Source organism: Bos javanicus, chromosome 6 (genome assembly GCF_032452875.1).
Source record: "Bos javanicus breed banteng chromosome 6, ARS-OSU_banteng_1.0, whole genome shotgun sequence".
In the NCBI taxonomy this organism is placed as follows: domain Eukaryota; kingdom Metazoa; phylum Chordata; class Mammalia; order Artiodactyla; family Bovidae; genus Bos; species Bos javanicus.
Window position 1 is genome coordinate 71,200,980 of NC_083873.1, and position 13,802 is coordinate 71,214,781.

Below are 13,802 nucleotides of genomic sequence, written 5' to 3' on the forward strand. Positions count from 1 at the left end.
AATAGATGGGGAAACAGTGGAAAGAGAGTCAGACTTTATTTTTCTGGGCTCCAAAATCACTACAGATGGTGACTGCAGCCATGAAATTAAAAGACGCTTACTCCTTGGAAGGAAAGTTATGACCAACCTAGACAGCATATTGAAAAGCAGAGACATTACTTTGCCAACAAAGGTTCGTCTAATCAAGGCTATGGTTTTTCCTGTGGTCATGTATGGATGTGAGAGTTGGACTGTGAAGAAGGCTGAGCGCCGAAGAATTGATGCTTTTGAACTGTGGTGTCGGAGAAGACTCTTGAGAGTCCCTTGGACTGCAAGGAGATCCAACCAGTCCATTCTGAAGGAGATCAGCCCTGGGACTTCTTTGGAAGGAATGATGCTCAAGCTGAAACTCCAGTACTTTGGCCACCTCATGCGAAGAGTTGACTCATTGGAAAAGACTCTGATGCTGGGAGGGATTGGGGGCAGGAGGAGAAGGGGACGACAGAGGATGAGATGGCTGGATGGCATCACTGACTCGATGGACGTGAGTCTGAGTGAACTCCGGGAGTTGGTGATGGACAGGGAGGCCTGGCGTGCTGTGATTCATGGGGTCGCAGAGAGTCGGACACAACTGAGCAACTGATCTGATCTGATGGCTGATTCATGTTGATGTATAGCAGAAACCATCACAATATTGTAAATCAATTATCCTCCAAAAATAAATATATTAATGAAACAATATTTTTTAAAAAGTGGGAGATCACAGGATTTTTATACTTACCGGTAAATGTTCAAGCAATGAAGTTACACTCTCAGACACATATATTATGCTTCCATCTGTCATGATTGCTAAAAAAAAACCATCAAGAGCCTGAAATTAAACACAATGGTCAGTTAAATGAAAAGAAAAAAGTATTTCACAGGACAGACATAAAAATCTAAGATAAATTACAAAGAACTGGAAATTTCTAGGGCACTGTCAAAATACTAGCTTTTCCCCTTTACAATACCTTAGTATCTATCTTTGTGCATTTTAAGATGCTTCTGGAAGAAAAATATCACTCTATGACCATTACTGAATGGCAAGTTTTTAAAAGATAGAGACTTAATGTTCTTCTACCTTTATCATGTTATTATACAACGATGGTCTTATTTAAAGATGTTAATATTTCCAAAGCACAGATGCCATCAACAATATGTCTTTGGCCAACAAAAGAACAGATTATCACCATCACATATATAATGTTAACAGAAGTGTATGACTGAAGCACAGGGAGATACGTGGGGAATAAACTGAAAGGGAATAAGCTGAAAAAATAGAGTGAGGTCAGATCATGCTAGGCTTTGAATATCAGGGCAAGACATATGAACTTTGCTTAAGAGCAGTCTGGAAGCAAAGTGTAAAATGGATTTTGAGGAAAAAGTGAATTAAGAGGAAAATTTCAGTGGCCTTTGGAATAATCATAGAAGTTAAGGAGAATCCAAATGAAATTAGTAGCAGTAAAAACAGAAGAAAGGACTTAGGCAAGCATTAGGAAATGTGATGTTAAGAGTTCAGGAGAGGAGTCAGCACAGGGGGACAATACTTAACAAAAAGCAATACTCTACTCATGTCTCACAAAGTTTTTCATCTGAGAATCCTAGGCACCAAAGTGGAAGCTGAAGAAATGAGATCTGCAAAAACGAAAAGGATGCCAAAGACAAATGTTTGGGGTATCATCTATGTACAGAGATGAGGAGGAGCGAAAGTGCCAGAGAAAATGACAAAGACAGGACAGAATACACTGCTGTTGATGAAGTCAATGGGAAAAAGCATGGCAAAGTGAGTGAGGAGGAAAACGGATGGTTCAGTAAAAAATGGGATCAAACAAGACAAGGAATAAAAAAATGAGGACTGAATTTTGCTGACTTTCAAGAGTTATGTCAACAGGAAGGAGACTCATACTACAGTGAGTTTAGAGATGGGTGGATCATCAGAAGGCTATTATAAAACACTTTGTTCAAGTTCATGAAAGGACACATTTTGAGAGGACAAGTATCAAGGGAAGTCTTATTTTTAGAAAAAGCAACTGAAATATATTTTCAGGCTGAGGAAAAGAAGATCCAATGGAAAAAATGTTGAAGACTTCCCTGGTGGTCCAGTGTCTGAGAATTCTCCTGCCAAGGCAGGGGACATGGGTTTGATTTCTGGGTGAGGAAGATCCACATGCCATGAGGTACACTAAGCCCATGAGTTACAACTACTGAGCCCACATGCCTACAGCCCACACTCCACAAGACAGGCCATGGCAATGAGAAGCCACGCACTGCAACGAGAGCACAGCCCCTACTCGCTGCAACTAGAGCAAGCCAGCACGCAGCAACCAAGACCCAGAGAAGCCATAAACAAAAAAAGTAACTTAAAAATGAAAAGATACTAAAGATATACAGCAGATAAAGTATATCATCAGAGGAGTTCCTCTTCTATCAAATAGTTATCACACTAAATCTGAATTTCTTGTTGTAAGTACAGGGCTCTCTCTCAAAGGATACAATTCTGGTAAGAACTATATTGTATCTGCAATATTGTATATCTGCAGCACCTGACATATGTGTGGCACATGGCAAATAAGAAATACTTGTATGTTACTCATGTATCTGAGAGTTAGAGCAACCTCCCTCTAATTCTAGTAACTGTTGAGGTATATGGTGACTGTATGGAAAAAGGCATCCCCCACCTCCCCTTTTATTGAGGGAGAATTTGAGCAGATACCTGCCGTCCAAAATGGCTCAGACAAACTCATTCTTTGCTAATGTAAGGGGAAGGGATGAAACCTTATAATTTAAGCAAATGCATGAAATTTTCACAAAAACTCTTTAGTACAATTACGCCAATATTGTTTCCTAAGGAAAAGGGTCAAAATGATGTTAAGAACATGCTTTTCTCATGTGAAGCTAGACTGTGTCATCTTTGAAAGCAAATTACTGTGATGATCTCTACAATGATCTCTACTCTACTTGTTCCTGGGAGATCTACTAGGAATTAGGATGTAGCTCTCTTCTGTGAAGTGAATAAACTAAAACCAGAACTCTTAATGACCTGATCCCACTCCCAGAAGCAGAGCCTGCCCCTTTCTCTTCTGAAGCGGGTAAAGATTCAGCAGAGAAAGGCCTGCATCAGCACTGCACCAAGTCTTAACACAAGAAAGGATCCAGAGTTCAAATTTCTTTTGAATGGCAGGATGTAATTTGCCAAGCAGGTAGGTACGTATACCAAAAATGGGAGGGGCTTTGAGGAGGAAGACTCAAGAGATGCCAAACAAGACAGAAGGACGTCCTTATCCCAAGACTGAAGACTGTGAAGGTTATCCCTTGTCCACGTTGTATGATAGGAGGGAAAAGGCTCATTAGTTAAAACTCATCTTCCTATTTGACATCTACTTTACATCTACTTTGCACATATCAAGAGGCCTGTATACATCTTGATTGTTTACTTAGTGAGTACTTAATCTGGCAAGAGGGGATGGAAGTCCCAAGGAAGGGGACAGAACCTCCTTGAGATGAGGCAGGCAGGGCCCTGGCCCTTCCCTTGTAGAGTACTGGGGAGAGCTGCCAGCTGTCAAGAGGAAAGAACTCTGTACCAGGATATGACTCCATACAGAGATAACTTGGCACAGAGGTCTAGTAAGGCTAAATTGCCCTTATTTCCTTGGTTAACCTCAACATCCCCAACAAGGGTAGCAAGGAATATTCCTTAAGCATCAGAAACAAGAGGGAGAGGGATGGGTGGCAATGGAAGAATGAAGAGAGACAGCCAACACACAAGGTATAAGTGAATTTTAAGATCTTAGTCTCAGTTCTTTGATTAATTAGCTGACTGGACAAGCTACAATCTCTCCAGGCATCATCCATAAAATGAAGAGTTTGAGCTGAATGACCCCAGCTCTTCTGCTAGCAGCTCTAACATTCCTAGACAAAACCTACATCTGAAATTATGCTGAAAAGGGCATCCAGATTGCCTAACTGTAATCTGATCAACATGATAAGCCAACAATAACACAACTAGGTTAGCTGAACCCAGGTTACAATACACACAATTATACATAGCCTTCAATCTTGGCATATGAACATTAAAATGCCTACTTAGCAGTTACAAATATTCACTAAAAATCAAAAGTATGTTTGACATATTAAAGGTTAGTAAATGTAGTATTTTTCAGGAATGTAATTTCAAAAGCTGTGAGGATAATCATGAGAAAACTAATTTACAGTTTCAAAATTAACATGTTTAAATATTCTGTTATATAAGATTATAATCTCTAGACTCTTTGATTTAGTTATTTTTAATACTACATATGTACTACATGTGTCTTCACAATTAAGTTAAAATCTGTTCACTGTAAAGAAAAATTTGAAGACAATTCTTTTCAATTTAGCTTTTTATTGAATAGGTAATTTACCTTCCTAAGTTCCTTAAATATAGATAATACATTAATTTATGAATTTATAAGAAAATTTTGGGGGACTTTTCTAGCAGTTAGGATTCTGCACTTCCACTGCAGGGGGTGTGGGTTCGATCCCTGGTTAGAGAAATAAGATCCTGCATGCCGCTCAGTGTGGAAAAAGTCAAAAAAATAAATGAAGAAAACTTATTAAGAAAAGAAAATTTCATACCAATAAAACAGGGTAAGTAAAGAGTTTATGACTGGGACTTCCCTGGTGTCTAGTCGTTAAAAATCCACTGTGCAGTGCAGGGGACACAGGTTCAATTCCTAGTCAGGGAAGTAAGATCCCATGTGCCTGGTAGCAACTAAGCTTGCTAGCCACAACCTGAGCCCTTGCACCCCAGAGCCTGCATGCCACAAGCTAGAGAGTCCATGCACCACAAAGAGGATCCCACATGCTGCAACTAAGACCCAACACAACCAAATGAAGAAAAAGGTTTTAAAAAGGATTTATGATAACACAGATGGTAGTGAATCATGGCACTGAGAAATAAAGAAAAATTTAAAGAACAATTAAATGAGTTGATTTCTTCTTGGGGTTGCAAACATTAACTTGTTTATACCTTTTCATAAATGTATTAATCTAAAGAGATAATTCTGGACAATTTCAAACTCCTTTTTAGAGAAGAAAAAATTAACTGGAACTATTATTTGGTTTGTAACTTGTGTCCACTAATTTAAAGAGCTAACTGCTGGTTACCAAGCTAAAAGCTCTGTGCCACAGCTAACTTTCACTGAAAAGAAGTGCCACGAGCAGCAGGGGCACAGGGGCTAGGCCCACAGGGGTCAGAGGCTAGTTTTCCTGCAGTGAATCCTGGCTCAGGATTAGTTTTATTTTGAGCAAATTTCATAATCCCTTTGCTCAATTTCCTCATCTGAAAGTAAGAAAGGGATACTAATAGAGTATCTTCATAAGATTACTGTGAGGATTCACTGAGGTAATAGTATGTAAGATGTGCTCAGTTATTTTTTCAGATGTTAAGCATGGCTTTAAGTATATATAAGTGTATTTACACTCAAATAAATTTTCATATGGTGACATTTCTGCTGAATATATAAAGACTTAATCCAGCAATTAACTGTTCTACCTAGTAAAAACGGAAAAATAATTCAATAATTTGCAAAATACTGTTGCTTTGGACTTTAGTCAACATTCAAAGACAGTTGAGACATGGTTCTTACATATACATATACCACAGAGATATATGCTTAAAGTCTAAAATAACAAACCTGAACAAACAGAATAAGAAATGCAAATTATTTAACAATCTCTACTTCAATTGTTTTCTTCTCCTCCTTCTGTCTCTAGCTTCTTTTGCTTATCTACTTCTCTTGTCCTTAACTGTTAACACCCAAGTATAATACCACCTTTATTTATTATTAGTTTTTTGGAGGGAAAAAAAAGCTTTCATAGAAATCTGATACTGAACTCTGTGTGCATGAAGATATCCTTATTAATCTAAATTGGAAATGTTTAAAAAGTAAAACTGATAGTTATGAGTGACTCAAAATTTTTGTGGATTTTATAACTGATTGTGTGACATATTAAGTTTTGCAATTCTAAGCAAGTATGATCTGAACTGTATTCAAAAATAATTCTGTCATGGAAGAACATCTATTTTTAGAAGGAAAACCTTTTAGAAGTTTCTATTTAAAATGAGAAGAGCTGCCTTTCAATGTATATTTCATTATTTTAATATTTTCAAAATACTTCATTTAGTATCATTTTATGCTGTGTTTAGGTGGATTTTAATTTGTTGGAAAAAATCCTACTGTCCAGTAAAATACATTTCATAATATTTACTATGTGATGAATAATATATTTTATTTTTCATTTAAATGTTAGTGTTGTTCAGGTAGAGAACTTGGTATAGGTTTCTGACTTATTAAGCCTCTCAAAAATTCAGATGATATTGAAAGCACAAAGATTTGGCATTATTTTACCACATATAGTACTATTTTATTACAATACTTACATCAGTTAATTTTAAATGAATAGTTGGTTGACTTACACTGAATTAAGATTTTTCAGTATTAAACTAATATTGTTAAACCTATACTAGAATTGGTAACCCCTGTGATTTCTTAAGAATATAAAACTTTTCAAATATTAATCTGGACATACCTCTAGCATTAATTGTGTAAACTCTTCATTACTAAGGAATGTAGGTTTCCAGTCCTGTCGAATTTCACTAGCGTCTGACTGTGCAGTGATTTCTGTAAACAGATTGACACATTAGTGGCACTAATTAAAGAGGAGAGCCATAGTCAATAACATTTACTGGTCTAGGTAGGTATCAGGAGGTCCAAATTTTGGTATGATGAAATATTGAGCTAATGTATCAGGTCATCTGCTTGAATAATTTGGATAACTTTAAGACAGTCTCTTGAAAATGCCAGTCTCTGAATTTTCTCTGGGGAGCTTTGAGAACCTTTGCTCCTGACTGGCCTGAGATTACTTCCTGCTTTACACAATGATCAAATAAGAATCAGAATAAGCAGACTAGATCAAGCATTAGAAATACATTCTTTCCCCTTTCTTTGCCTTTCAAACAGTAGTACCTAGAAGAGACCTAAGGACATAAACCTGGAGGAAAAGGAGCCAAGGAGATCAGTCAGCTTTTAAAAAAAAATTATTTTAGGCCTGCCTATTGCCAGGCAAAGATTCTTCCCAGTCTAAGGTGTTCTATTCCTAATCAAAGAGACTAAATTAAAATTCTAGGCAAAAACTTTATAGTAATAAACCCAGAGAGATTCTGCTCTGTGTCTCTGGCATGTTTTCTTAGTGGCAGGATGCTGGTCAAAAGTTGGAGATTCCCTAGCTTTCAGCACGTATTTTAACACAATTATTACAGTTTATTTTGCAACGTATTTCTAATGGATTGTTATAAAAAGCTATTCATAAATGATGAAATCTGTACTTAGGCAATATTTTTCCATATTTAAATGCAGACATATTAAAACAACCAAGTAAAATTAAAATACATATCATAGATTTTACTCTACAAAATATACTCTGTCTTACAGTGGAAAATATGGACTAAGTTGTTTTGATTTCTCTATTACCAGATGTATAAATACAGCATAAAAAATTGGCACCCCAAATCTGGCATATTGGAAATGTCTGTATTAGATATGAACAATTACAGCTACTAATTCTGTGGACTATACATGCTTTTCAAATTCACATCAATTATATACATTCAGAAAAAAGGACTTAAATCCATAAACAAATTCCATCAAGTTTAGCTAAACCCAGGTTAATTTTTAGAGTAATAAGTATGTAAGAATTACCTTTCAATTTCAGGTAAATTTTAATTTTGTGAGAACCATAAGCCCAACTTTAAAAAAAATCTAAATGCCAAAATTAACCCTCGATTGTCAAGGGGAAATAATTATGCATGCATATCATTTCATTTCATTCAACAATCATTTACTGAACTGCTACAATGTCTAAGGAATGAGTACACTAACAAGGGACAAAGAAATTAGTGAGAATACCATTTGTAGAGATAAAATGTAATGATACCGTAGGCAGTAAATTTTGTTAACCAGAAATTTTGACACATTACCAGAAGAATCAACAAAATTTGGCAACTGTGATACTGTACACTAAAGAAGATGAAAAAATGCAAAACTCTTCTCAGGTTTGAGTCCCAGGGGAGTGAAAGGATTGTGGTGTGAAAATGGAAAACTGAAATAAAGAGATGACTTGACAAAATGAAAATGAATTCAATTTTAGATGTGTTGAGCCTGAGAACATTTAAAACCAAAGATCCAGAAGTTACCTGGAAATGAAAAACTGTAAAGTCTGCATCTAAAAATACAGACTTAGTAGTTTAACAGAGAGGCAAAACCAAGGGTAAGAGCATGGAGAAAGCATGAACACAAAATAAGACCTAGAGAAATGTCATGTTCAGAGGGCAGAAAGGAAAGAAGTTAGCTCGGTTGGGACAGGGAGGTGAATGAAGAAGTCCAGTGTATCTCAGAACAAGGAAAAAGCAAGCCAGTGGAGGGCAGGTAAAAATTTCCAGTGCTTCAGAGATGCAGAAGAGGATGAGGTTCAAGAAAGAGCTACTGCTTTATTGGCAGCAGAGAGGGTGGGGGTCATGGTATTAATAAAAATAATTTTAAACAGTGGTGAAGCATAAACCAGGCTAGTAATATATTACAGAGTGAGCTATCGAGAAACAAAAGCACTAGTTACAAATTCTCTTTTGAGAAGTTCTGTAGTTTATTTGCATCTGAAAAAGGAAATGTCCTTCTACAAGTTTTTCACCTATTTTCTATTAAGTAGCATCTGTTAAGTACCAAAATACTTACTATTCTCTAAAATTTCCTTTCCATGACATATTTACTCAAAGTGATTTTCTTTAACAAATAATCACTTTAAAACCATGTTTATTTCCTAGTCATTGAAGTAATCTGTTTAAATTACATATCTCATGATCTGACTCCATTCTCTTCCAAATACACTCCTAACTTTCCAACTCAATTCTATGCTCCAGTTAAACTGACCTCTCCTTGCTTCTCTGGTTTTACATATGCTACTCCCTCCATGTGAAATGCTGTTTTCCTTAAGATAAAAGGAAGACTCAGTTGAAAAATCAACTGGTTTTAAGACTTCTCTGACACATTCTTTCCTCTGTATTCTCACATAAATATTCTTTACAAGCACCACTCACATTAATTACTTGCATTGTAATTAGCTATTTATATATTATTTGCCTTCCTTGGTTTGAGTTACTTGAGGGTCAGAACTATTACCCTGCACCACAAGAATCTAGGCTACATGTGTTAGTTGCTCAGTCATGTCCGACTCTGTGTGACCTCATGGACTGTAGCCCACCAGGCTCCTCTGTCCACAGGGATTCTCCAGGCAAGAATACTGGAGCGGGTCACCATGCCCTCCTCCAGGGGATCTTCCCAACCCAGGAACTGAACCCAGGTCTCCCGCATTGCGGGGAGATTCTTTACCGTCTGAACCATCAGGGAAACCATGGATATAGTAGGCACTAAATAAATGTTTGTTGAATGAAAGAAAGAACATACCAGGGAATCATTAAAAGGCAATTGTTTCTTTCTCTTGAAAAAAGGTTAGGAAGCACCCAGTCTCAATCATCACTGCCAAGATTCTATCGCATTATGCTTTAAGAGAGAATCTGTTATTTTTTTTTTTAAATCCATTTTACAAAGTTAAAAATGTACCTTTATGTTTTCGTAAAAAATCGATGCTCTTCTGTAGAACAGTAGATTTGTCCATCTTTCTAGCATTACCAGGAAGCATGGATCCCAGTTCTTTAATGAGAACATTAAACTGATCTCTACGTTTCTTTTCAGATTTGTTTCTAGATACTCTGATGGAATAAAAAATTACATAAGCAGCTTTCAAACAATCCATTTAACTACACAAATAGTTTAATACAATGCTCAATATGGACAGGACCACAGATCACGTACTTCTGTGACTACAAATGGTAATGAATGTTCATATTCTAGGTTTCTAATATAGTTAATTAGGACAGTAATTTTAATTCTTGGCTTAACCACTAAAAGAAACTTTTACATATTAAGCACTTCACATATCTGTTTTTAAGACAAATTACGTTCAAATCTCAAGTTTTACTGAATCTAATATTTATCAAGAATTTGTGTTTCCCTTACAAGGCTATTATTATTACTGAGATAGTTTGTGAAAGTACATATAAAATATAAATACAAATTATTAAAAATTACTGAATAGGAGAAAGTTATCCATCTCCTGTAAGCTTTAAATTATAAACAGAAATCTAAAGATGAAAATCTCTCTACCCTCAGGCTTACCCACACATTCTTCCTCTTTACTCCTCTATCCCAGCCTTCAATACAGAGCTGTAACTACTCGCCTGCATATCTATCTCTTCACTGGGCTGTGGGCTTAATAGCAGAGCCCAAATTTTTTCATCTAAGCACTTTTAAGCATAACACCTAACAAACAGTAAGTGCTCAAAATATATGTGCTAAATGAATAATTCCCACTGTTCTATGTGAAGCAGTAACCAGGAGCAAATTTTTGCTGCACTAAGAACTTGTAAAATAAATACAATTATTTACAGAGCAACTAATCATTCTGTAACACTTCTAACTATATGCTTTTGTGAAGTCAGACTTTAGAATTCAGTTTTTGTTTAAACAAAGTATACTACTTTCCCAAAAGGTCAGAGGATAATTCTATTAATTTAATTTTTTTCAGTAAAGAAGTAGCATTTATTCCATATTAGTACTGGGAAGAAATACCAAAAAAAAAAAAAAAACCTCTTAAGAAATGTAATAGAAATTAACTGACCCCCTCACCAAACACTAAACTCTTTGTTAGAATGATAGAGACTGTGCTAACAAGGGCTAGGAATACTGGACAAAGATAACCCCTTTCAAGAAATTCACCTAAATCCTATGGAAACTCCTAAGTGTGCTAAATTGAATCATGAAGACTGAGTGAGAAAGGCGGGGTAGTGGTGTGTGAGAAGACCATTCCAGACACAGGAAACTTTTACAAAGATGAAAACCTATCACAAGTAGCTCAGCATGGCTAACGTGGCTAGAATACAGGATTTCTGTGCCCAAGTATGCTGGAGTTGGGGGTGTGGGTGGTGGGCAGTTCAGAATAATAAGTATTCAGAAAAAAAATCATTAAGTATTTATACTACACAAAAGGATTTTAGTTTTAGTGAAAGTTATTAAACAGTGAAAGGTACTGAAAGGTTTTAAGCAAAGAAATGCCATGAACAGAACTGATTATTAGTAAGACCATTCCAGCAACTGAGTAATGAAAGAATCAATGCTTGGTAAAACAATTCATTTAACAAAAGCTACTGAAAACTTACTGTATGCCAAACAAGACTGGAGGCCAGATGACCATTTAGGAGGCAACTGCAATATCCTAGGCTAAAAATCCACAGCAGTGGCAGTGTTAACACAGCAGTGTGGGTCTGAGGATTAATAGGCAGAACTAGCAATTCTAAGTAAATCAGACTTGGAGTAAGGAAGCAAAAGAAAAATCGAAAAGAATTTCCAAGTTACCATGTAATATAACATGAGATATTAGTTTGGGTGGAGAGATGGTTTGGGGAGAATTTAAATATGGTGAAATTGCTTGTTTGACATTTTAAAGGACATATACTAGAGGAAGTGAGACAGATCTAGTTCTACTCCTCTAGAAAAGAGTAAGCAGGAAATAAGCACCAGTGAATTAGTATCTATGAAATATCTGAAGACATGTGTAGAGGTAAAATTTAGAGCCATTATTGTATATTTACATGCTACACATCATTGGAAACATTTATGAAATTTCATTTTATTCCTATGAAGTAGATCTTATTATTTTTCATTTTATAGGTGTGACAACTCAGGCAAAAAAGAGAATATGCCCAGGATCATACAGTTACTGTGAAGTAATCATTTAAAACCAGCATTTTTACTCAAGTGTAAGAAATACATGGAAATCAAATATCAATGCCAATTCTACCACTGGATCACACTCATTAAAGCAACTTTACTTCATGTTACACTCAGGTTGGAAGTACTCAGCCTTGTGATGACCTCAATAATAGCAGCTCATAGATGTCAGAGCCCAGTGAGGTCTGGGTAATTCTGACAGCATTATTATGAGGTCTTCTTTCTCCAAGGTTTCCCACAACCATAGTATTTTTGGTCCCCTAAAAACATGATCAAACCTTCAAAGTCTCTGCAAACAGAAAATCTTTAGCTCACCTTATCCATCTGTAAATTTGGCCTTTAAATGTGTTCAAGTTAATTCCTCAAAGTTCTGCCTCTTCGTTCAGGCAAGACTGATTATTCTCACCTTAACAGTGATTTTACCTCTACCCTAAAGTATTTTATAGAAACTTTCTCCCACTAGACTGAAAGGAAAGGAGTTATCCTATATATGTTTAGCTTCAAGTACAGGTCTTTTTATTTACTTGAATAAAGTTATATAGCTTTCCTCAATATTTTCCTTAACCCAGTACCTTTTATTTTGCTAAAACAGATGTGTAGGAACTATTACATGTTTATTTTTTGTTTCTGAATGTAATGCTACAACACCCTCTACCCTCATCTAAGCACCCACATAGTTCAATGTGACTGGGAAAAAACCAGAAAAGTACTGCTCACTCTCAATGACTACAAACTTGGCTGTAATGCTACCTGGACCCTCCCCCCTGCTACTTTAATTACCATCAAGGCCCATATTTAAGGTTAAACCCTCACCACCACCACCATGGCTCTAGACGCCATCCGCTCACCTACTTGATGACACCTCTCCATCAATTCTCCCTGTCCTCCCCCATCATCTATTTTCCCTTCTATTGGAGAATGGAGGCATGTCAAAAGGCACAGAGAAGCCAACCCTGAAAGACCTCCAAATGCCAAAGCTGGAACAAACTAAGTAACTGAATAAATAACATAGCACTGGAGTATAAGATCCCCCCACGGGGGGTGAAACTTAATTCTCCCATCTCTGCTCTGAAGGTGTGCTATACTAGATAAATTGCTTCCAAAGAATAGAGTAGGTTCAGGAAAAATAGTAACTACAATGATGACTCTAGGCAAACCGTCTCTTAGCAAGTGATTGAAGGCTTACGTCCCCAGTGATGTCTGTCAGGTAAATACTATGTGCCATAATGTGATACGGTGGGTGAGAGAGGCACTTTTAGAGGAAAATTTTATTTAATTTATAAACTACACACTGATATCCTCAGCTCTTCTCCCTTCTAACATATCTAAGTTCTTAAGGCAGTCAGCTTTTGGAAATCACTGATTTACTATTTATTTACCATTACATTTACTTGTTACTTATTTTTTTACTATACTACATCATAAGTTTAATTACCTTTTTGCTTTGTCCTTGTCATCTTCTTCCACCAACCCATCAAAAATACTACCATCATCTCTAAAAGAAAAAGAAAGATACAGAAAATAAGAGCAGATTCACTTAGCAACAGCAATACTAAAACAAAATGTAAATCAATCAGTTATAGCCTAGGATCTTTGTAGAGTTACAGATTGCACAAATTCAAACCCAATAACTATTAACCTGTTTTCTAATACATACAGAAAAAGTTCAACTATGTTTTATATTTTAAAAAGTTTATTAGAATAAACAAGAATTTAACCAAAAGTTAAATATCTTATTTCAAGCTTTTAGTAACTAGTGAAAACCTAGAGAAAATCAGTGTATTTGCCATTATAAAAATGATTCACTTAAAATCATATTATAGTCGCACATTTTAAAAATAGACATTTGCTTTATAAAACACAAATCACTCAGACATCACAATATCTAGCATGTTAACTTATATT

General features: G+C 36.0%; 1 protein-coding gene across 11 annotated transcripts in view; it reads right to left on the reverse strand.

The window, feature by feature from the left end:
- The window catches only part of CLOCK (clock circadian regulator), a 111,389-nt gene that overhangs the window by 50,328 nt on the left and 47,259 nt on the right, over window positions 1–13,802 (reverse strand). For 10 of the 11 annotated variants that reach the window (XM_061420197.1, XM_061420192.1, XM_061420199.1 and 7 more), the window contains 4 exons: window positions 13,333–13,392; window positions 9,672–9,820; window positions 6,589–6,680; window positions 761–850 (listed from right to left, as the gene is read on the reverse strand). In XM_061420197.1, coding sequence (XP_061276181.1) covers window positions 761–850; window positions 6,589–6,680; window positions 9,672–9,820; window positions 13,333–13,392 — 391 coding nt within the window. Of the gene's footprint in view, window positions 1–760; window positions 851–6,588; window positions 6,681–9,671; window positions 9,821–13,332; window positions 13,393–13,802 lie in introns of those variants that run through there. The other variant, XM_061420202.1, reaches the window with a different exon arrangement.